The sequence below is a fragment of the Triticum urartu genome, chromosome 3A, assembly GCF_056163025.1.
Source record: "Triticum urartu cultivar PI428250 chromosome 3A, HENAU_Tu73, whole genome shotgun sequence".
Classification (NCBI taxonomy): Eukaryota; Viridiplantae; Streptophyta; class Magnoliopsida; order Poales; family Poaceae; genus Triticum; species Triticum urartu.
Genome location: NC_141875.1, coordinates 209050134 through 209074259, shown reverse-complemented (window position 1 = coordinate 209074259; position 24126 = coordinate 209050134). Strand labels below are relative to the sequence as shown.

At 50.8% G+C, this 24126-nt stretch overlaps 1 protein-coding gene across 2 annotated transcripts; it reads left to right on the top strand.

The window, feature by feature from the left end:
• Positions 1-489: 489 nt before the first annotated feature.
• On the top strand, positions 490-20117 carry LOC125543636 (Translin family protein). 2 transcript variants are annotated; one of them, XM_087546818.1, is made up of 7 exons: positions 490-678; positions 750-880; positions 16129-16208; positions 16731-16872; positions 16943-17092; positions 17190-17391; positions 19867-20117. In XM_087546818.1, the coding sequence occupies exons 1-7, from the start codon at positions 543-545 to the stop codon at positions 19920-19922; spliced, it is 897 nt and encodes a 298-aa protein (XP_087402944.1). In that variant the 5' UTR covers positions 490-542; the 3' UTR covers positions 19923-20117. The 2 variants fall into 2 exon arrangements, with proteins under 2 accessions (XP_087402944.1, XP_048563005.1); XM_048707048.2 differs by having other exon boundaries at positions 19819-20117.
• The last annotated feature ends 4009 nt before the right edge of the window (positions 20118-24126 follow it).

The following is a 24126-nucleotide window of genomic DNA, read 5'->3' as shown; positions in this document are numbered from 1 at the left end:
GCTTTTTGTTGTCAATAGCCGACCTAGGGCTAGCCACTTTGGCTTGATTTCTTCAACATCAATGTCATCTTCCCACATTAGATCATCTATTTCCTCATCCTGAAGATTCAGCCTCTCCAGGAGCTTCGCTGCTTTCTCTGACCTCCGATCTCTTGATCTACTACTCGAACCAGTCTCCGCCATGGTGGTCCGTGGACGGCGTTTGAAAACCAAAGCCCCACTCCGCGTACCCGACTCTCCCAGGGACAACCTTGAGGGGGTCAGGAGACATGCGGGGGAAGGAGAAAATCTGACTTGCGGGATCAACCCGTCAGCGATGGGGAACTCACGGGCGGCGCTACCGGAGGACTGGAAAACTCTAGTCGCGAGACCTAGGGGAAAAACCCTCTCATTTTGGCTGTCCTTTTGATTTTATTTTTAACCACAACCACATGTTGGTTGGCCGGATGAACGTACGTCGTGTGTAAAAAAAAATGGTCTAGACACATGAAAAGAGGCAGCCACGGAAGAGCCGCGCCGAAACCGTGGGACGGGCCAGCCAGATGGTGCCCCTACGCGTCTGCCACCGCCTCGTCCACCTGCGCGGCCTCCCCTCCTCGCTTCGGCCTCCTCTCCCCTCCACCATGGCGGCGCCCCAACCCGGCTGCAAAACCCTTCGCCCCACCACTACTTCTTCGCGTAATCCCCCTCCCTCCTCATCCCCACTCTCGCTCCCTCTCCGCGTTCTCACTGTCTGCTGCTCTCTCCAGCGTCTCCTGCCGGCCCGGCCACCAAGAGGTCCAGGACAATGGCCACGGACGCGGCGGCTTCTCCGGCCTCGGCGGGGTGCTCCGCGATGAAGGCCGAGTTCACGGGCCACGCCGAGTACCTCAACGCGCTGGTATGTACGCGCAGGCGCTAACCGTTTCTCTTGGCTTCGCTCCCTCCCTGGATCAAGCCGCTGTTTGACGTGGCGGCTGGGCGTGATGCTTTCGCTGCCCGGGATTATTTTCTGCTGTGTAGTGCGCTCGAAGAGGGGTAGTCTAGAGCTTTATGTGTAGGTCAGCGCGCGTCTTTTTCTCTCTTGCCAAGATCTTCTCATGCGTGCTAGGTGTTCGGAGAAATTACAAGGAAACTTGTGCTGTATCTGCCTAGTGCTGATCCCTAATCAGGCAATGGGCGCTCACTTCGATAACAAGTTACAAGGTCACTCACGTTAGAGAGATATCAGCAAAATGCACAACAAGCCGAACACTCAACAAGTGCCAAGATCATTTGTGCTCAACCTGAACCAACCTGATATTTTACGAGAAAACTACTACACTAATGTGTGATGTAGGCGATGCTCAGTCTTGACCCAGTGTCACGTCCTAGCCGCAGCAAGGTTCGCCGGCGATCGACATTGATCAACTACGGCGCGGATTCGGATTTGGGAAGGGGGAGAGACGAGGTAGGCAGCTAGAAGAAGATAGAATGAGAGGTTCAGAGTCATTTCATTTCTTCGATGCCGAGACTTGACCGTTGCTTATATAGTGCAAGGTCCATTACAACTCACACCCTGCACACACGGTCCATTACACAGACGCTAGCCAGCCCAACTCCGCCATTTGAATTACGCACCAGGGCTTGACGCCTTCTCTGTCTTGCCTTTACCGTCTCCCAGCTTGGCTGACGCCCATGGTCAGTACCTCAGGACTGACAGTACCCCCCCCCCCCCCCCCCCCCCCCCCCCCTGAAGATCCAGCTTGCCCCCAAGTTGGTGCCTCTGGATAACACGCCTTGAGAACGTGGTAATCCTCCCAAGTGGCTGCTAAGGCGGGCATGGTTGTCCATTTCACCAGAATCTGCTGGTGTGCCGCGTTACCCTTCTTCACCAGACGACGATCCAAAATTTCTTCTGGTGCGAGGCCAGGAACAGATAGTTCCAATGGCCCTGGCAGTGTAGCAAAAACGGGAGTGTGGTCAGGTATGTGCTCTGCCCCTGGGTAGCTCCAACTTGTATGCAGCTTGACTAATCTTCGACAGGATCTTAAATGTCCCAAAGAACTTCATAGCCAGCTTAGGACAGGGACGATTTACCACTGACTGCAGGCACAAATATACCATTTCCCCTTGTATTTGCACTGCGCCCTGGCCAAATGCTCCTTTAAAACTGCTGTGTGTTGAGTATGGGATGACAGCCAAGCCTGAACATCAGCATTCAGCGAAACTGTCTGACGATGCAACTTGTCCACATTAGGGTCATGTCCATATAATGCTTTGTAAGGAGTACAGCCCAGAGAAGAATGGTGCGTGGTATTATACCAAAGTTCTGCCTGAGGTAACCAGGAGGCCCACTTAGCTGGTGAATCGGGTACTGCACAACGCAAATACATCTTCAGACATTGATTTACTCTCTCAGTTTGTCCATCCGTTTGAGGATGATAAGTTGTGCTCATTTGCAGTTCAGTGCCCCATACTCTGAACAGTTCCTTCCAAAAAGCACTGGTGAAGATCTTGTCACAATCAGATACGATGAACTGAAGCAGACCATGCAGTTTGACTATGTTATTCAGAAAAACTTTAGCCACTGAAGCTGCAGTGAACAGGTGTTTCAGACGCAAGAAATGAGTGACTTCAGTAAAAACGATTCACCACTACTAAAATAGCATTAAATCCTTCTGATTTAGGCAAGAACTCAATGAAATCCATACTTGTAGCTTGCCAAGGACCATCAGGTATAGAAAGTGGTTGTAACTGACCTGGCACTTTGCATAATTCATGCTTTGCTTGTTGACAAATGCTACACTGCTTCACAAAGTTTTCCACATCTTTCTTCAGACCAGACCAGCTGAACAGTTGTTTCACTCTATGATATGTTGGTAGCATGCCTGAATGCCCCCCCCCCTATAGTAGTGGAATGAAAAGCCTGGATTAACTTGGTTTGAAGCCCAGCATTTGCCCCCACTCAGATTTTATCCTCATGTTTAATCAGCCCCTCTTGCAACTGTTATCCAGGGATTAGCATCCAAAGCCAATTTCTGAAGCAGTACTTGAGCAGCAGGATCTACTGTGTAAGAATTCAAAATTTCTTGCGCCCAGACAGGTTTACTAGTGGACATTGCCTGGACTGAAAACAAACGTGCCGCCCTGGAAAGAGCATCAGCTGCTGTGTTCTCCACTCTTTTCTTGTACTGTATAGAGAACTGTAAGCCAACCAGTTTTGTCATAGCCTTCCTTTGCAAATCAGAAGTCAAATTTTGATCTCCCAAGTGGCAAAGACTCTGGTTATCAGTTTTAATCACAAAAGGAGCTCTATACAGATAAGATCTCCTCCTGTCAATGGCCATCATTATAGCTAGAAATTGCTTCTCATATATGGAAACCTTTTGGCTGTTAACCCCCAAGGCCTTGTGGTAATAAGCTATGGGATGGCCCTCTTGTGTAAGCACAAGCCCTAATACCAGTATTGCAAGCATCTGTTTCCACAGTAAAGGATTTGTTGAAATCTGGTAATGCCAGAACTGGACTAGTAGCCATTGCTTGTTTCAACAATTGAAAAACTCTCTGGGCTGTGTCCATCCACTGGAAGGCCTGTTTCTTGAGAAGAGCTGTCAGTGGTTTAGCCAGTAACCCATAATTCTGGAAAAAAATCCTGTAATATCCAGTGAGCCCTAAATATTCCCTTAACTCAGTGACACTTGTGGGAGTGGGCCAGTCCACCATGGCAGCAGTCTTTGTTGGATCAGTAGTAACTCCAGCATCTGAAATAATGTGGCCCAAATACTCCATGCTCTGTTGAGCAAAAGAGCATTTACTTTCCTTCACAAACAGCTTATGCTCTTGTAGTTTATCAAACACTGATTGCAGATGTTTCAAATGCTCTTCTAGAGTTTCACTGTATACTAATATATCATCCATGAAGACCAAAACATACTTCCTGTTGGGACCTGCAAATATGAAATTCATAAAGCATTGGCAAGTTGCTGGGGCAGTAAACAACCCAAAAGGCATGACTTTAAACTGATGCTGTCCATTTGTGTTTTAAGTGCTGTTTTGAATTCATCTGCTTCTGTCATTCTGATCTGATGATATCCTGACCTAAGATCCAACTTAGAAAACCACTTAGTGCCTCATAATTCATCCAGTAACTCATCAATCACGGGCAAAAGGCATGACTTTAAACTGATGCTGTCCATTATGTGTTTTAAGTGCTGTTTTTGAATTCATCTGCTTCTGTCATTCTGATCTGATGATATCCTGACCTAAGATCCAACTTAGAAAACCACTTAGTGCCTCATAATTCATCCAGTAACTCATCAATCACTGGCATAGGAAATCTGCTTTTGATAGTTAGAGAATTGAGTTTTCTGTAGTCCACACAAAATCTCCAAGTGCCATCCTTCTTCTTCACCAATAGAACAGGAGAGGCAAAAGGGCTTAAACTAGGTGTTATTAGACCAGCTGGGAGAATTCCTGGCCGCGGCAACCAAGCACATCACCGCGGCCTTGCCTACGCCCGGGAGGAGGCCGCGTAGGCCCCTGAACTTTGCCCCCCGCCGTGGCCGCTCTGCGGCCACTTCCTTCCGACGGCGGCGCCCCCAGCGGCCGAAAGACGCGCGCACGTGCAGATCTTGCGCACCCTGGGGATCATCGGGACAAACCAGAAGATCACATCTGTCGAGATGCAAACCTACGAGGGCATGTTTGCGACGCCCATCCCACTCGCTGTACTCAAGGCCATTGCCGCCCTGGTCGATCGAGAGATCCCGGAGTGCCTGACCAACCTGCCGACCACGCCGGCACGCATCGAGGTTGCATGTGAAGCCTAGGAGAGGCACATCATCTTGCCCGTCGATCCGGTGTTCATGGATCACGGCCTTAAGATAGCGGCGTGGAATGTGCGTGGCCTGAACGCACGTGCTCGGCGCTTTGCCGCCCGCTCGCTGTTGGACACCACTGCTGCTTCCATTGTATGTCTGCAGGAAACAAAGATGGAATTGCTCTGCTCGTCTGTCGTGCTCGACACACTTGGCTCGAAATTCGACGATTACACATATCTCCCGGCGAATGGCACAAGAGATGGCATTCTTTTGGCAAGGAAGAGCAGGGTTGTGTCTATCACGAACCCTCTGTTCACCACGAATGCCCTTACTGCCACGGTGACCATGCCCACGGGCACGCCCTGGTGGCTATCGGTCGTGTATGGACCTCAGGACGACACGGACAAAATCGCGTTCCTGCAAGAGCTGCGGGAGATCCGCACGGCCTACCCAGGGCCATGGATGCCGTGCGGCGACTTCAACCTTATCCTCCGCTGTCGGATCGTGGGTTTCGGCTAACCCTTGAGGTTCAAACACAGGGGTGCGCACGAAATATTCCTCCTCTCTAGTTCGCTCGCTTGACAATCCCACGGCCTAGCTCGACGAACCCAAGGAACACGAGACACAGAGGTTTATACTGGTCAAGGCCACCGTTGTGGTGTAATACTCTACTCCAGTGTGGTGGTGGATTGCCTTGAGGGCTAGGGATGAACTAGTACAATGGACGAACTGCCTCCTGAGGAGAGGTGTTCTTGAGCTTGATGAGCTGGTATGTGTGAGGATGGTCTGAATGATCCGTCCGTTGCTACGGTGGTGGCTAGCCCTATTTATAGAGGCCCTGGTCCTCTTCCCAAATGTTAGGCGGGAAGGGATCCAACGACGGCCAAGTTTGAAGGGGGACAACTAGTACAAGCTATCCTGACAAAAGGCGGTCTTCGCCTGCCAAAGGCTCTGGTGGTGACGCTGCTGTGGGCTCCGCGGTGACTTTCGTCCCGCCGTCCTGCTGGCCTTGGTCTCGTTGCGTCGATATGGAAACCTTTGCCTGATGCCTCGGGACTCCTCGCCTGCGCCTGCCTCTTTAGCACCAAAGAGGAAACTGGTACACTGCGCCCGCTGGCGCCTGCCTGGCCTTGGTCGTCATGGCTCACGTCACGTGAACCTCGCGAGGTGCCCCTTGCATAGATATCCCCGCTCCTCGGGAGCCAGCCTAGTGAGGCTGCCCCCAGGGAGGTCTTGGCGTCGTCCGCCTCGCGAGGCTTGGCCCCTTGCGAGGGTCTTGAGTTGTTGTTGCAAATGATGGGCCATACCAGGCCGCTGGTGGAGCCACGCCGTGGGCTGCAGGCAGGCAAGTCTGGGTACCCCCGTTCCCAGGACGCCGACAGTAGCCCTGAGGACAAGAGCAATGGTAACCTGAACAGGCGAATGATGGGCAGGTTTCGCCGCCTTGTCAACGACCTCGCTTTGAAGGAAATCTACCTCAACGGGTGCCGCTTTACATGGTCCAACGAGCAGTCCCCGCCTACCCTGGTGCATCTGGACCGCGTGCTCTGCATCTCGGACTGGGAAGACGCACACGACGAGTGCCATCTCCGCTGCCTTGCGTCCGTCGTCTCGGACCATTGCCCATTGTTGTTGGATTGCGCACCCATGCCCGCGTCGCACATGCGTTTCCATTTTGAGGATTTCTGGCTTAGGCTCGATGGATTCCATGACACGGTGGCTGCGGCTTGGGGCTCGGCTTATGACCCGGATCCCTTCCATCGCCTGATGCTTCGCCTCCAAGCCACAGCCCGTCGACTCACCAGCTGGAGCGCCAAGTCGACCGGCAACATTCGCGACCGAATGGCCATCTCTCGCGAGCTCATATCACGCTTCGACAAGGCTTAGGAGGACCGTGCTGTATCCCCGCCAGAAGACTGGCTGAGGAAGCACCTAAAGATCACATACCTCGGCCTTGCGTCCATGGAGTGCACTATTGCCAGACAGCGCGCGCATTGCCATGCTCAAGGAGGGCGACACCAATGCCGGTTTCTTCCATCAGCAATGCTCCTTCCGCCGACAGAAGAATCGAATATACAACCTTGCCGTGGATGGGCACGTACTCACCGACCAGGACATGATGGTGCGGGCTGCATTCGAGCACTTCGACAGGATCCTTGGCTCGACTGCTGACCGGGAACTCACGCTAGAGCTGGATCAGCTCATCGAGCCACGCGACCTTTCTAGCCTGGATGCGCCATTCACCATGGAGGAGGTTTGGGAGGCGATCAAACACCTCCCCGCCCGCAAGGCGCCAGGGCCTGATGGGTTCACCGCTGAATTCATGCGGGCCTGCTGGACCATCGTGCGACAAGACTTCATGGACGTCTTCCGGCAGCTGTTCGAGATGAGAGGACGCGGCTTCCACAAGCTGAACCAAGCCTTGGTGACCTTGCTCCCCAAGCGAGCTGACGCCCAGCAGCTAAGCGACTACTGACCGATTTGCTTGATACATCTTGTGGCCAAAATCTTCGCCAAGGTCCTCTTGCTGCGCCTCGCTTCCAGGCCGGATGCCCTAGTCAGCCGGAACCAAAACGCATTCATCCAGGGCCGGAGCCTTGACGACAACTTCGTCCTCATCAAGCAATCCCTACGGATGCTACATCAGCTCGGGGCCCCACGGATCATGCTGAAGCTCGACTTAACGCGCGCCTTCGACTCCATATCTTGGCCATTCCTCTTTGAGGTCTTGGCGACAATATGGGTTCGGAGACAGATTTCTGGAGTGGCTTGCGATCCTGCTTTCGACGACGAGCACTCGCGTCCTGCTGAATGGAGAACCCAGCCCCCCAATATGGCACCGAGGTGGCCTACGACAGGGCGATCTCTCTCTACGCGGATGATGTGATGCTTTTCTGCCACGCCACGCCGGAGGATGTTGCCGTCGTCAAGGGAATCCTAGCCCTATTCGGCAAGGCGAGCGGGCTAATGGTCAACTACACCAAGAGCTCGGCCACTACCCTGCATGGCGACCTGCTGGCCGATGAGGCGACCGCTCAGCTCGGGTGTTCGGTAGCGCAGCTCCCCATAACTTACCTCGGCATCCCGCTGACGACACGCCGGCCCACTGCCACCCAGCTACACCCCCTCGTCGACTCGGTGGCTGCCAGACCTCCGACTTGGAAGGCGTGGCTCATGAACAAGGCGGGGCGGCTCGCCCTGGTCAAGTCTGTCCTATGCGCGATCCCCGTACACCAGTTGCTTGCGTTCTCCTCGCCCAAGAAAACGCTGAAGCAGCTAGAGAACATCCTGAGGGGTTTCCTTTGGGCTGGACGCGCCATCGCCAATGGCGGCCACTGCCACGTCAATTGGCGCCATGTGTGCAGACCCATTGAGTACGGCGGGTTAGGGGTCCGCGACCTGGAGCGCGCTGGACTTGCGTCGCGCATGCGATGGATGTGGCTCGCCCGCGTGGACCTTGACCGCGCTTGGCAAGGTCTTGACCTACAGTTCACACATGAGGAGCGAGCGATGTTCTTCGCCTCCACCACTATGAGCATCGGCAATGGTCTCACCACGTTGTTCTGGGAGGATCGCTGGGTCAATGGGCAGTCCGTCCTTGATCTCACCCCACTGCTCTACCAATGCATCCCCAAACAGCGACACAAATCAAGGACGGTCGCTGATGGACTCGCCAACAACACCTGGGCGCGCGATATACAGGGGACGCTGGGGCTGCACGAGATCGGCCAATACTTGCTCCTTTGGCAAGCCGTGAGCCACATCACTCTCTCGAACGAGCCGGACCGCTTGCTCTGGAGGTGGACGGCCAACGGATGCTACTCGGCGCAATCTTGCTATGCGGCCAGCTTCCAGGGTTCTACACGATGCCCCTCATGGAAGTTGATATGGAAAAGTTGGGATCCACCAAGGGTAAAGTTCTTTCACTGGTTGGCAGCCCAGGATCGCTGCTGGACAGCCGAAAGGCTCGCCAGGCGCGGGCTGGATCATCACCCCAGATGCCTCCTTTGCGACCAGGCCGTGGAATCACTACAACACCTGCTCCTGGCCTGTCGCTTTGCTCGCCAGACATGGCATACCATCCTTGACCGGCTTCGGTTGCCGGCCCAGCCGCCCCATCAAGAACCCAATTTCATGGAGTGGTGGCTGCGCGCAAGGGTGGCCACACCACCGGCACATCGCAAGGCCCTCAAGTCCATCACATTGCTCGTCCCCTGGATGATATGGAAGCACAGGAATGCATGCGTTTTCGACAATGCTTCACCATCTATCGAAACACTAGTGGATAGGATCAAAGAGGAGGCCCGGTGTTGGGCAAAAGCAGGCGCCCAGGGGCCGCGGGTTGTTCTGCCCACAACCTGGGACGTCCACTGACCGGTCACAGAACCATGTAACTCACCTCCTAGGAGGTCTTCCATCTTTTCAATGAAATGAAGCGCAAAGGCTTTTTGCGTTTTCTCGAAAAAAAAGCATTTCAGCGACCTGTCTCTCAATTTCATCTTTCCGCAAAGGAAAGTATCTATAAGGCGGTTGGCATTAGGAACAAGGTGAATGGCACGGTCAAACTCTCTATGGGGACGCAGGGTCTTGGGATCAATAAACACTGCTTTGTTAGTCTTCAACACTTTTTCAAGAAAACGCAAATAGCTTTTGCGTTTCATTGCATTGGAAAGATAGGGAATTTACATCCTCCTAGGAGGCATTTTCACAGCCGCCATGGGCTCAGTGGACATCCCAAGATGATGGCAAAACGACCCTGAGCCCTTGAGCTCCGGCCTTTGCCCAACATCGGGCCTCGTCCTTGATCGTGTCTAGAAGCTCATTGAGCGAGGGGCTAACATGGTCAAAAATGCACGCATTCCTATGCTTCCAGATCATCCACGGCACCAAGAGCGCTGCGGATTTCAGCGCCTTGCGTAGAGTGGGCGGTGTGAACTCCTTCGCACGCAGCCACCAGTCCATAAGCGAATCATCGTGCTCGGGTGTCGGCGCCGGCAAGCGCAGCCAAGACAGGACTTCGTGCCATGTCTGCCTGGTGAATGGGCATGTGAGCATCAAGTGTCTGATCGTCTCCGGTTCCTGGTCACACAGCAGGCATCGCGGGTGATGCTGCAGGCCGCGGCGCGCGAGTCGCTCGACAGTCCAGCAGCGGTCTTGGCAGGCCAGCCAATGGAAGAACTTCACTCTAGGCGGCGCCCAGGTCCTCCAAATGAGCTTCCAAGAGTGGCAGCCCCTCGCTCCATGGAATGTTGCCCGGTAGCATGACTGGGCCGTGTATGTGCCACTAGTGGTCCAGCTCCAAAGTAGCTTGTCCGGCACGTTGGACAGCTGGATGTGCTGCACCAAGTGCCAAAGCTTGAGGTACTGACCGATCTCAGAAGGCCTAGCAGACCTTGGATGTCACATGCCCATAGGTTGTTGGCCATGGCCTCCGCCACCGTTCTCGTCTTCCGGCGCTGCTTGGGGATGCACTGAAAGAGCATGGGCACGAGCTCACGGACGCCCTGGCCGCCAAGCCAGCGATCTGCCCAGAAAAGTGCGGTCCTTCCATCTCCGAGGGCCATGGTCGTCGAGGCGTAAAAGAGCGCGCGCTCCTCCGAAGTGAATTGCAGGTCCAGCCCTTGCCATGCTTTGTCCGTGTCCGTGCGTGCTAGCCATAGCCAGCGGAACCGTAGTGAGAGTCCAGTGCGCTCCAGGCCCCGGACGCCCAGCCCACCATACTCAAGTGGTCGGCAAACCCGGCGCCAATTCACATGGCAGTGACCACCGAGAGCATCCACACGGCCGGCCCATAGGAACCCGCGCTGGATCTTCTCGAGCTGCTTTAAGGTTTTCTTTGGGGGCGCGAGCACGAGGAGTTGGTGGATAGGTATGGCGTTGAGTACCGACTTGACAAGCGCAAGTCGTCCAGCTTTGTTCATCAGCCAAGCCTTCCACGAGGGGAGCCGGCCCGCCACCGCGTCGACGAGGGGCTGCAGCTGAGCCGCAGAGGGGCGGCGGGTGGTGAGCGGGATGCCTAGGTAGGTGACCGGCAAGGTCGCGACGGGGCACCCAAGCAGCTCCACCACCCCCTCGGCGGAGTTGTCGCCATGTATGATCGTGACCGAGCTCTTGGCGTAGTTCACCCGTAGCCCCGATGCCGTGCCGAACATGTCCAGGATGCCTTTGACAGCGGATACCTCCTCAAGAGTGGCATGGCAGAAGAGCATCACATCGTCGGCGTAGAGAGAGATCACCGGAATGGCACGACGGGGGTGTAGCTGCTGGAGGATGCCAGACTGTAGGGCGTGGCGCATCAGCCTTCCAAGAGTGTCCACCGCCAACACGAAGAGCTGTGGGGAGGTGGAGTCGCCTTGCCTCAGCCCGCGGCGGTGCCAGATCGGCGGGCCGGGGTCTCCGTTGAGCATGACCCGAGTGCTTGCCGAGGATAGCAGGATGGCCAGCCATTCTCTGAATCGGTCCCCAAACCCATATTGGCGCAACACCTCAAAGAGGAAGGGCCAGGATATGGAGTCAAAGGCACGAGTGAGGTCGAGCTTGAGCATGATCTTGGGCGCGCCAAGTTGGTGCAGCATCTTGAGGGATTGCCGGACAAGTGTGAAGTTGTCGTGAAGAGTACGTCCGGCAATGAACGTGTTCTGGTTGCGGCTGAGGAGGCTGTCGAGCTTGGGGGCGAGACGCAGTGAGAGGACCTTCGCGAAGATCTTGGCCACTATGTGGATCAAGCAGATCGGCCGGTAGTCTCCGGGCTGCTGAGCGTCCGCGCGCTTGGGCAGCAGGGTAAGCAGCGCTTGGTTGAGCCTGCTAAACCCGCGCCCGCGCAGCGTGTACAACAGCTCGAACACGCTCCAAATGTCGTGCCGTATGATGCTCCAGCAAGCACGCAGAAATTCCGCGGTGAAGCCGTCCGGCCCGGGCGCTTTTCGCGTCGGCATGCACTTGACGGCCTCCCATATCTCCTCCTGGCTGAAGGGCTCGTCGATGCATGTGAGGTCGCTGGGTATAATGAGTTGGGAGAGATCAAGCGTGTGTTCTTGGTCCACGGCAGTGCCCAGCAAGCCATCAAAATGCGTGAACGCCACGCTGGCCATCTCATGATCGGTGAGCACCTGGCCGTCGACGACAAGACTGTGAATGCGATTCTTTTGCCGTCGGAAGGAGCATTGCCTGTGGAAAAAACTCGTGTTGGCGTCGCCGTCCTTGAGAGTCGCGATGCGGGCTCGCTGCCTGGCGATCGTGCGCTCCATGGAAGCCATGCCCAGGTAGGTGACCTTAAGCTGCTTGCGAAGCCACTCCTCCGGAGGCGAGAGTGCCCGGTCCTCACGCGCCTTGTCAAAGCATAGGATCAGCTCGCGGGAGATGACAAGCTTCTCCCGGATGTTGCCCCTGGACTTGGTGCTCCAGCTGGATAGGCGGTGGGCAGTGGCCTGAAGGCGCTTGACCAGCCTCCGGAAGGGGTCGTCGTCGTGCACCGAGCTCCAGGCCGTGGCAACGGTGTCGTGGAAGCCGTCCAGCCGAAGCCAATAGTCCTCGAAGTGGAAGCGCTTGCGAGCCGTCGGCATGGGGGAGCAATCCAGCAGCAATGGACAGTGGTCTGACACGACCGAAGCGAGACATCGGAGGTGGCACTCGCCGTGCGCATCTTCCCAATCCGAGGTGCAGAGGACGCGGTCCAGGTGCACCAGCGTGGGCGGCGACTGCTCGTTCGACCACGTGAAGCGGCGCCCATTGAGATAGACCTCCTTTAAGGCGAGGTCGTTGATGACGCGGCGAAACCTTCCCATCATGCGTCGGTGCAGGCCACCCATGTTTTTGTCCTCGTCCCGGAGAATGAGGTTGAAATCGCCACAGAGCATCCATGGGCCGGGGCATGCCGCACGTATGTCGCGCAGCTCCTGGAGGAACAGGATCTTATCAGCGTCTTCCTGGGGGCCGTAGACCGTCGTAAGCCACCACGGTGTCCCGGAGGCCACGGTCACCTTGGCCGTGAGCGCGTTCTGGGTCAGCAGGGGGTCGGAGATCGAGACGACTCTGCTCTTCCAAGCGATGAGGATGCCGCCTCGCGTGCCAACAGCCGGGAGGTAAGCGTAGTCATCGAACTCGGAACCGAGGATGTCAAGCACGATGGGCGAGTAGATCAAAGCCATCTTAGTTTCTTGTAGGCATACAATGGCGGCGCCGGTGGTGTCCAGCAGAGATCGTATGGCACGACGCCGGGCGCGCGAGTTAAGCCCTCGAACATTCCAAACTGCAATCTTTATTCTGTGATCCATGGACAAGGGGTCGACGAGGAGGGTGCTGGCGGGCCTAGCTCTCGCAGGCAATGGCCTCGCGCGTGGGGGAGACGATGCACGCTGGGATCTCCCGATCAACCAGGGCGGCGATGGCCTTGAGCACCAACAGGGGGATTGGCGCTGCGAACATGTCGTCGTAGGCTTTCATCTCGATGGCAGTGATCTTCTGGTTGGTGCCAACTATCCCCAGGGTGCGTAGGATCTGCACATGAGCCCTCCTTTCTGCCGTCGGTGGCGCTGCCACGGGTGTGGCGACGGCCGCGGAGCGGCCTCGGCGTGGGGCAAAGTTGAGAGGGCGGCGTGGCCGCTTCCCTGGGGTCGGCAAGGACGCACTGATGTGTTTCGTGGCTGCGGCGAGGAACTCGCCGAGCGTCCAAGCCTGCTGCTGCAGAGTCGCCCGGCAGCGCGATCGACGCATCGTGATAGGCGGCGATGCAAACCGTCCAGAAGCCGGGGATCGAGGCCCGAGGCCAGGCGCGGGCGTGACGGATTCCCCGGGCCGCTGCAGAATTGAGATCAGTCCCTGGGCCCCGGCGGTGGCCCTCGGTTGCAGCAGTGGTGGAGATGCGGCCTCAGCATCGGGTGGCCCATCCCCACTTGGCCCAACATGGGGGGTGGCCTCGGGCGCGTACGTGAGAGCAGATGGGGCGGCAACCGGTGTGTCCCCTCCCGCCAGAAACCCAAGAGTGGGGCCGGAGGGCAGCGAGGACTGGGCAGCTGGGGTTCCTGGGCCCGCCGTGGGACCAGGGGTGGGCGAGGCGCCGCTTTGCCCCGACAGGGCGACAGGCGATCCAGACCGCTCTGAATCTTCTGGCGAACCCACGGAGCTCGAGCTCAACACTTGCTGTACTTCAGTTGGGACTTGAGCACCTGGAGTAGCAGTAATGGGTTGTAACACAGCTGTGGCCCAGATGTCATTAGCCTTCTCCCGTTTCAGCAGCTGGTCCATAGAAATTTCTTGGATAGACTCTTGCTTGGCAGGTAAGATCTCTTGTAACTTCACTTCTTTTCTCTGATACACAAACTGAGTCCACTTCTCAGCCCAATGACATTGCATTACACCCCACTGTTCCAGCTAGTGCATCCCTAAAATAATGTCATCTCCTGGCAGTGGTAACACTTTCGTGGAGCTTGTGAAATTATGGCCCTGAATCCACCAGGTTAAGTTGGGCACAAATTCAGTGTATGCCACCAAGTCTCTATTGGCCACTTTAACTTGCAAGGGCTGAGTCAGTTTTTCTGCAGTAACTGGCACTCTGCTCAACAGGGCCTGATCCACAAAGGTGTGTACTGCCTGAATCAATGAGCACCAGTACCACTTGATTTCCCATGAGAGCCCTGAGTTGAATAGTTTTAGGATGTGAAGCTCCAGACAAAGCTGTCACAGAGATAGTAGCACACTCTTCCTGAAAATTGTCCACTAAAGCATCTAAGACATATTATCTCATGAGGATCAATCACTTCAGCTGCCTTAAGTTGAGCTGTAGGAGCAGGAACCTGCTTGCATGCATGCCCATGCATATATGTTTCTCCACAACTGTAACGCAGACCATTAGCACGTCTATATTCCTTTAACTGTTTGGCTTTCCGCAATTCTCCAGGAGCAAAATTTGGTCTGGTGTCAGTTCTAGTAGATGTATTCTTCTGATAACTAGACTTGTATGATTTCTGTTGAGCCAACAGCCCTTCCTGAACTGTATCATACATGGATGCCACCTGAACATTGGGTGGAAGTTGGAGTCTACCACTGATCTCAGCTCTTCCTTCAGTCCCATGACAAATCTAGCAACCAGAAAAGTATCATTAATTGTGGGCTCATACAACCTTATATTGCACACTAACTGCTGGAACTGAACCTTGTACTCTTCCACTGTATCCAACTGCTTGAGTACCATCAGTGCTTTCATCCTCTCTCTATGAATATTCACATGAAACTCCTGTAAAATAGCCTCACAAAACTGCTCCGAAGTGTGAAAGGCACTGTGCTTTTTGAATGCCTGATACCAGTGTGCAGATTTATCTGACAGATACAGTCAGGCAGAAGTAACTTTGAAATTATCAGGGATATTGATACAACTGGAAGAATGCTTCACACTTATCGATCCAAATCCTTACATCCATACCATCAAAGCGAGGAAAATCCATCTTAGGCATCCAGGAGCGCTTCTCAGCAGGTTCATCCGTAGCTAGAGGAACAGTATGATCGACAGCGGGCAAATTGACATGTACCTGAGGAAAACACTGCAGCGGACGAGCAGCAACTCCTGGTGCTGCCCCAAGGATCCCATCGGACACATCAGATGCTGTGGGAGAAGAACTCTCACCACTGCCAGCCATGACCGGCTGCTTCCCAAACTGCGCGGCATGCGCCTGCTCCTGTTGAACCTTCCCCAACGTATCACAGGAGAGGTTGACTTTGACCTGTACCTGATCCAGACGTGTCTATTACAACTCACACCCGGCCCGCACGGCCCATTACACAGACGCTAACCAGCCCAACTCTACCATTTGAATTACGCTCCAGCGCTTGACGCCTTTTCAGTCTGGCCTTTACGTCTCCCAGCTCGGCTGACGCCCATGGTCAGTACCTCAGGACTAACACCCAGTTGATGGGAAAGATATTTCCGTTCCTCTCTCCTGGTTGAAGCTAGACTTCTTAGCATCTTTGTTTTCAGATTAAGGCGGAGGTTTGTCTTTGTCATTATACATTTGCACGTGGATATCTATAATAGCATGGCAAAGCTGCAACATCTGTCAGATTTCATTTTCTGTATCTGAGTTCATTGCATGAAATTATCTACTACTTTAGCATTCTGTCTCTTCAGGGTTCCCTGAACTATATTCTAGAAGTTTTTCCTCTTGGGTTAAATGTGCACAATCAACACTCACCATTAGATCTGTTTTTTCCATTAGAATTTGTTCTTCCATTTCACAAACTGAAAGCAGGCATGTTGTCACAGTAGGATGTTTTTTTTTTACTCCCTTAGGTTATTAGGTAATTACCGAGTATCAGTGCTTTCATATTATCTTATCACTGTTCTCTATCATTGTAGAATGATAAAAGGGAAAGGCTTGTGAAAGCAAGTCGGGATGTGACAATGAACAGCAAAAAGGTCATCTTTCAGGTCCACAGGTAATTGATACAGAGTGCTGATGACCTGCTTCATCTGAGCATCAAAAGTTGTGCTAGATGTATCATGATTTATCTATTTATTTTTGAAAAAGGAAGAAACTGATTGCGGTTCTCAGAATAACTTGGAGCACTCTTACTTCTTAACCTTGATCTTTTATGAATTAGTATGCTGTGTGACGTTTAAAATGTGGGATGTGGAAATGCCTTATTTTACAATGAAATTATGTTTGGCTTAGTGTAAACTCGTCATGCTGACTTTTGCCGAACATACCCAAGCCAGTGGGTAGTTGCACAGACAATCAGGAATTCTGCATGAGTTAAGTGGTTCGAAGTATTTGTTTCCTCCAAATCAGATGTGATGATAGAAGCAGGATTTTAGCTTAAAAATCATGTCCATCATGTAGCATGAGGTCTGAAATTATAAACGGCTCTTGGAATTGATCAAACTTACATCTGCAAATCATCTTCAATTTCCAATGTGTGACAGTTCACATTTATTCTTATACTATTTTTCTTCTCCAGGATCAGCAAAAATAACAGGGAGGAAGTTCTTTCAAAGGCGGAAAATGACCTTGCTGCTGTGGTTAACCAGTACATTGGCAAATTAGTAAAAGAACTACAAGGAACCGACTTCTGGAAGCTCAGAAGAGCCTATACCCCTGGTGTTAGTATCAATGTCGTCCTTCTACATTTGTTTTGCCAGAAATCCAACATGTTTTTCATGAATGCTGCAGGTACAAGAATATATTGAGGCCGCAACATTTTGTAGATTTTGCAAGACTGGCACTTTATTGGGTCTAGCTGAAATTAATGATTCTTTGCTTGCTCTAAGTGATGAATCCATTGAGCCCTTGCAGATAAATGTGCTTGACTATCTTTTAGGGGTAAATATACTGATACATTTATAAATTATTTATGATCATTTTCCCTTTTCTGTACTTGCTGGAAGTTAATGCTATTTCTGTGCTGCCAATGTCTTAGGTTGCTGATTTGTCAGGAGAGCTAATGAGGCTTGCAATTGGACGTATATCTGATGGGGAAGTTGAATATGCTAAAAATATATGTGCATTTGTACGTGACATTTATAGGGAACTGACCCTTCTTGTGCCACTGATGGATGACAATAATGAGATGAAGAAGAAAATGGAGGTTATGCTTCAAAGTGTAGTGAAAATTGAGAATGGTATCACTTCTTTCATGCCCAACAGTATTGAACTTTCCGATGATTCTTCATTTGTGCAACGTATGCTAAGTACATGAATGATCTAAACCTTTTGTTCGGAGACATATGGTGATGATGGAGTCACCGATTGGGGGAGGACTAGAACTGGAATAGCCAGCGAAAGAGGGAAAATTGCAGCAGAATTTATGGATTGTTTAGTTTGAAGAAAAAACTCGTCTCAGTACGGGTTAATCCATTGAACAATTACATGAATTTTGGTGGAAACAACCCTTGTTTGTTATTCCATTGCTTGGGTCCAACCAATGTGGTGCTAGCCTTATATACTGCTTAGAGTGGATAAAAACTAAAGATATTGACACTAGGCTTGGACGTGCTTGCTGACTGTAGCTAATTTACCTTGTTGCACAATCCATGGGCTCAAATGCAAGGAAATTATGCACTCCAGTGGTGAATTTAATCAGAAGAAGCAGCGATTAACATTAGCACAACATATAAAATAAACTAGACATGATACAAACTCAAAATACTAGCATGATCACAGCATTGCATCTCACTCATGTATCATGACAAAAAAAAACTTAATAGACCTACCATATTGGCGATATAAATATCGGCTTCCATAGATGTTGCCAAGAGGCGCAGAAATGTTGTCTATGAACTGGTGTATATTTACGCAAATGTAGTCACCTATTTATTGATTAAATTAATCATGAAAGTTCGTAAATTTATGATAGATAATCAGCTACATATGACACTTAAGAATCTGGATTTGTAGATTATTAAATATCAGTTACACCGTGGTAAAAGGTTGGAGCGTACTATCTTCACATGTACATAATGCTATATAATTTAGTGTGTTCTCCTTGACTCTTGTCACACTCACACCTTAGTTCCCAGACCACCAACTGATCTTAAATGTTGATTCTTACTTGCCAGTTACCACCAGTATATGCTAACAAAAAGAGGATTTTTTCTGCTTTTGCTAGAATAGCTTATCTTTTAAGAAGGTTCTCCTCAACTGAAAATGTGTTGTCCGGTAGTTGCAAAGTTATATTGTGAAATTGGCAGTCCTTTGCTGCCTTTGTTTGTAAGGACTAATGATTCTGCTATTGCTTTAGACATTATTTAGCAGTTAATTAAGCGTGATTTTCGTTCTTAAATCACATGTTTTTGTTTGATCTTGTGTTCCTTTATTTATCTGTACTTTTATTTCTACGGTGACACTAGGTATCCCATCTTTAAATCATTTTGTTCTACACATGCAACAAGAACCACCATGATTATGTTAAAGTTTATCAAGGATCAAACTAGCATGAGTAATATATTTGTTTGGTTAATAGTGTTTTTAAGTATACCCAACCTGAACTAGGGTTGGTTTTAATCGTGCTATTTAAGTTCACATCTGAACTTTCTTGTTGTACCATGTGCTAGTCAACTAGAATCATTCAGTGGGACCTTAATTGTGTCTGTCAAAAGGTCGTTGTCTGTTGCAGTACCTCTAGAAAAGTCCCGTGTTGGTTTGCACTCGGACGTTTCACATTTTTAAACAAAAAAGGGTGGTGTGTATTTTGTACATTCAGAGGTGGGTGCTTGTGTTTAGACCTTGAACCTACATGTTCAGAGTTGATTTTTACCAACACGTGCATCTTTAAAAATTCTCAACAAATTTTAATGTACATTTGCACAAGTATGTAAACCTTGAACCTACATGTTCAGAGTTGATTTTTTTTTTACAATTCTTCAAAATGCAACCTTAAATTCAAGCAAACATCCTTGCGGGTACAGTAGCTTTTCCCAAAAAGCTGTTTTACTTTGAATTTATTGAATATGAAGGACAAACAAGTACACGATGTTTCCGCTGTTTATAAATAATAATTGTAATCCACTTAGTTTAAATGGTTTGATTCTCTGCCGCAATGATTAGATTAGAAGCTTTTGTAGTTTTTACTTTTTCTGAACTATCTGGCACAAAAAATTGGCATAGCTGAAAATTGATAATTTAGCTTATTCAAATATTTCGACGTTTGCTTCTATTTTGTGGAATTACATTTCAAGCACAACAGGTTCACAAGTACTGGGGATAGCTTAGGTGTGCTGTGCCGTCTACTTCATCAATTATCCTTTTGCTTTTGTTTCGATACTGTTGATGTTATTCTCCTGCCTATCTTACTGTCACTTTTTGTCGGCGTATTTCTGTTTTTAAAACACATCGCACTAGAGGCACTCCGTGTTTGTTGATTTCCCCCCTGGCAGTGTTTCTCTATGTAGGTGTGCTGATTTAGTTTAGATCCACCTTCTCTGAATACCTAGATTTGCATTTGTGGTATCATCATCATCATCTTATGTTCGTTATTGTTGGATCCATATTAGGGCAGATGCAATTATACTTCTGCTGACTTTGACGCTGTGCATGTATATGTTATACAGCTTGCTTCAGTGTTCATGTGAGAGGATCTGAATACATCCCTATGCTAGGAACATCTGGCGAGTCAGACTACGCCTTCTTCGGTGCCGCCGACTATGACCAATGAAGCCAGACTGCCTAACAGGCATGTTTCTGGGACCTATCTCAAAAAAGAAGCTTTGAACACGACTATTATTTGTTGCTTGTGCACATCACACCGTAGAACATGTAATCCCGGCCCTCAGCTACCTGTATTCTGTAGCATTGCAAGACTAACCTTCTAGCATTATTCTTCTATGCACTGGTTGTTTCTGTTTCTTTATCTTCTGATGCTCTTTTCTCCCCTCCAGAAAGTCTCTTGAGTGCTCTGAACCATTTGCTCTAATCACCTGATATGCCTTCGGACCTCACCTAAGTAGAGAGAAAATAATTATCTTGTTAATACAATTTCAAGAAAAATCATCAAATCTTCAATTAGTTTGGATTGCTTACCACATGTGTCACGTGGTAAGTCTTAATTAAGGGCGCGTTCGGTGGCCCTTCGCTCCGCTCTGCTCCTGGAGCGGACGGAGCTGGAGTTATAATCCCTGGAGCGAGCTAACAGCTGCTCCGTAGATTCTTGGATTTGAAGGAGCGGTGGAGTGTCGAACGCGGCCTAAGTGAGGTGTACATGATAATTCTCTCATGCGGCCACCTTGGAACATTGGGAGAGGTCGTATCCTGCCCATAGGAAATTGGCCAGCGGTAGCCGCGGATCAACAGGCCTAGTTTTCAGTTGGTCACTGCACGGGCGTTGGATACATGCTGTGTGTGGCCGTCGGATGTCTTCCCATGTCGTTTCTTCTCCCCCCAAAGATCAAATCCGACTAGCGCCATCTGAAGAAAGGAGCAGCGGCGCTGTTTGACAGTTGCCGTGAACGAGCGAGGTGACCAGCCTGGAAGCGCCAGCGCCGGTCGCAGCGCCCCATTGACAAGCTCGCGCCTCGGTTTGCTGATCGCAGCGAAAACTCCTGCTGGTAGTAGCCAACATGTGTGCCAGTTCGAGCAAAAGACCTCATCGGTGCTGCCACCCCGTCGCCATTGTAGCAAAACTGCTCAACGATGGTAGCTTTTGTGGTTGCCGGATGCAACAAAACATGGTGCCACCCCCTGTCTCCCCCAAACCACGCCCATCGATTGGAGCAAAAAAAATCCACCAGTCCAAGCTTCTTTTGTTGCTGGTTGTAGCTATCTCGGCACGACATCTTGCCGCCATTGCATCACCTTTTGCCGGTTGCAGCAAAATAGAGGACCTGTTCTAGCATCCGGTGGTTCTTGTTGTAGCACTGATATTTGTTGGTTGTAGCTCGTGGACGAAGCCATTGCAGCAAACCGCGACCGCGGTCTCTAGCTCGCTGGGCGCGTGGTTCCATCATCCCTGTGGTCGGGGGTTCGAGCTCGTCGCATCGTTGTGGCCCGATGGTCATAGCCATGGAAATCAAAGAGCGGCGGGCAGGCGAGGTGGGTGCTCCCTTGGAGGGACGAGGATGGGGTGCTCTCGATGAAGGAGAGGTAGAAGATGATGCTCGCAATGGAAAAAATGGAGATAAGGATAAGGGCAGTGGGTGGTGGGCCATGTGAAACGTGGCTCGCGCAGCCGATGGAAGTTTTGGCTAATCAGCCAAAATGAGTCCGAGTGAAAGGATCGATATGGTTGACTAGAGGGGGGATGAATAGGCAACTGCCAAATTTTTAGTTTTCTTATCAAATTAGGGTTATCAACAAATAGGTTGTCTAGATATGCAACTAGGTGAGCAACCTATATGATGCTAACAATACAACCAACACAAGCAAGCAAATGATACAACACAATAATAGCTTGCACAGAGTAAAGGTAAGAAATAACCACAAATGGAGCCGGTGGAGACGAGGATGTGTTACCGAAGTTTCTTTCCTTTTAAGGGAAGCACGTCTGCATTGGAGCAGTGTGGAGGCACAATGCTCCCCAAGAAGCCACTAGGGCCATCGTATTCTCCTCACACCCTCACACAATGCGAGATGCCGTGATTCCATTAGTGGTGTCCTTGAAGGTGGCGACCGAACATTTACAAACAAGCTTGAGGCAATCTGCACAACTTAATTGGAGGCTCCAAACAACACCACGAAACTTCACCACAATGAAATGTGCCTTTGAGGTGACCTCAACCGCCTAGGGTGCTCAAACACCCAAGAGTAACAATATCCGCAAAGGATTAGTGGGGGGGAATCAAATTTCTCTTGGTGAAAGTGTAGATCGGGGCCTTCTCAACCAATCCCTAGAAAATCAACAAGTTAGATTGGCTAGGTAGAGAGATCGGGCGAAAATTTGCTTTGGAGCAACAATGGAGTTTGGGAGAGGAAGAGGTAAGACTTCTTGAGGAAGAAGACCCCTTTTATAGTGGGGAACAAATCCAACCGTTATGCTCTTCTCAGCCCGCACACAAACGGTACTATCGCTGCGGAAGCGGTACTACTGCTTCCTACAGTATGCCAAGGAGAAAGAGGAAAGACGGGAGAACAGAGTGACGAGCCACTACTAGGAAAAGGGCTATAGATGAAATTGACACTAATGACGCACCAGGCAAGTGGTGCGCCACTACTATATACTAATGGCGCACCATGTGCTGGTGCGCCATTAGTGTCTTCCACACTAATGGCGCATCCTGGCAAAGTGCGCCATTACTAGTTCTAACTAGTAATGGCGCACCACAACCACGGTGTGCCACTACTAACAATTATATATATATATATACAAAACTAGTTATGGCGCACCCTAACTGGTGCGCCATTGATATACCTCTCGATCTGTTCCAAAACTCCCTCTCCATCTGTTCCTCCCTCCCTCGCTCCCACATCGGCGCCGACCCCACCCCTACCCCCGCCGGCGACCTCGCCCTCTCCCCCACCGAGCTTCTCTCCCCACCCTAGGTCGAGGAGCCGCAGATCGAGCAGGTCAGGCCTGATCCGCCAGCGGCGCTTCCCCGATCCGCATGGTCTCCAAGGGCCGCCTCCCATCGTCTCTTCCTCCCTCGATCTGCTCCGCCGCCCCGGTTCCTTCCGATTCTCGCCGCCGGCTTACTCTTCTCTCCTCTCTCTCTCTCGATCTGCAGCACCATAGGGGAGTCACGGACGGGGCAGAGGAACCTCCTCTCTTGATCTGGAGCTGCGTGTCGGCGTTCTTGCAGCGGGGCAGAGGGCTAGGTGGGATTTTGGCGGGCTAACAGCGGCGGCAGAGATGCAGCACACTCTTCTCTCCTCAAGGTACGAGCCTCTCTCAGATCCCCGTGTATATGCTACAGGTGGAACTTTTTTTACTCATGGATTTGTCCAGCCGAGAGAGAGAGAGTTCGGATCGTGGTTGCTTTTTGATTCATGACTGCTTGTTGATCCAATATTTACTCAAATTAATGTTGTCCAGTATATGTCTGCAATATATGCTAATGGTGGATAATGTTGTCCAGTACGAGCCTCCTCTGCAGCAGAGCTCTGGCTGTGTTGGTAGTCACACCGTGGCACTGGTGTGGCTGAGTTTCTGCTATGGCTACAACCCCTCTTGGTGAGCTCCTCCTTTCCTCTCTCTGTTCTCTCTATGATCTAGCCCTAGTTCATGTTTTAGATGCTTTGGTAGTCCTGCTAGTTCTGGCTGTATGTTCCAGATGAGCATCAATTAATTTTGGTGCTCTCTGTGATAGCTATATCTTGATCTAGGGTTGCCAGTTGCTGTGCTCTAGGTCATTTGTGATGGCTCTCTGTGGTGGTCATCTTGCTCACTGAACTTGCTGCATACATGCTCCTGTGGGTGCTGTTGGCTATCTAAGTGTGTGTGTAATTTAACTTGGGTGATGTTGGCTATCTAAGTGTGTGTGTAATTTAACTTATGCTAGGGTTCTGGGCTGTTAATTTAACTTGGCTGCTCTCTGTATTTGTGGCACTCTAATTGGCTTAGCTATTGGATTTTCTAACTAGTTTTAGTTGCTCAAATGCATAGGTACACCTGTGCATTTGTGGTGGCTTTAACTGGGTAAAATCCAATTGGTCTTGGTCATTTGGACAGTGCAAATGATCTGGTCTTGCACTACTGGTTGTTCTGTTTTTGTTGCTGCTGCTGTTTTTCTGCCTATAAGGGCTGAATTCGTTCTACCATGCTGCTAGACATTACTAATGTTTGATTAAATAAGCATGGGAAACATTCAGATGTTAACTTCTTTTCTTTCTACCATGCTGCTAGACATTACTAATGGCATGTTCAAGCTTCTTGGCAGCATGTTAATAAATAATATGGCATCTGATTGAATAACTTTAAATGCATGCAA

Coding starts and splice junctions, on each gene's coding strand:
- LOC125543636 (XM_048707048.2), top strand. CDS start 543: ATGGTGCCCCTACGCGTCTGCCACCGCCTCGTCCACCTGCGCGGCCTC. Junction 16,209..16,730: donor GTCATCTTTCAGGTCCACAG/GTAATTGATACA, acceptor TTTCTTCTCCAG/GATCAGCAAAAATAACAGGG. Junction 17,392..19,818: donor TGTAGTGAAAATTGAGAATG/GTATCACTTCTT, acceptor TATGTTATACAG/CTTGCTTCAGTGTTCATGTG.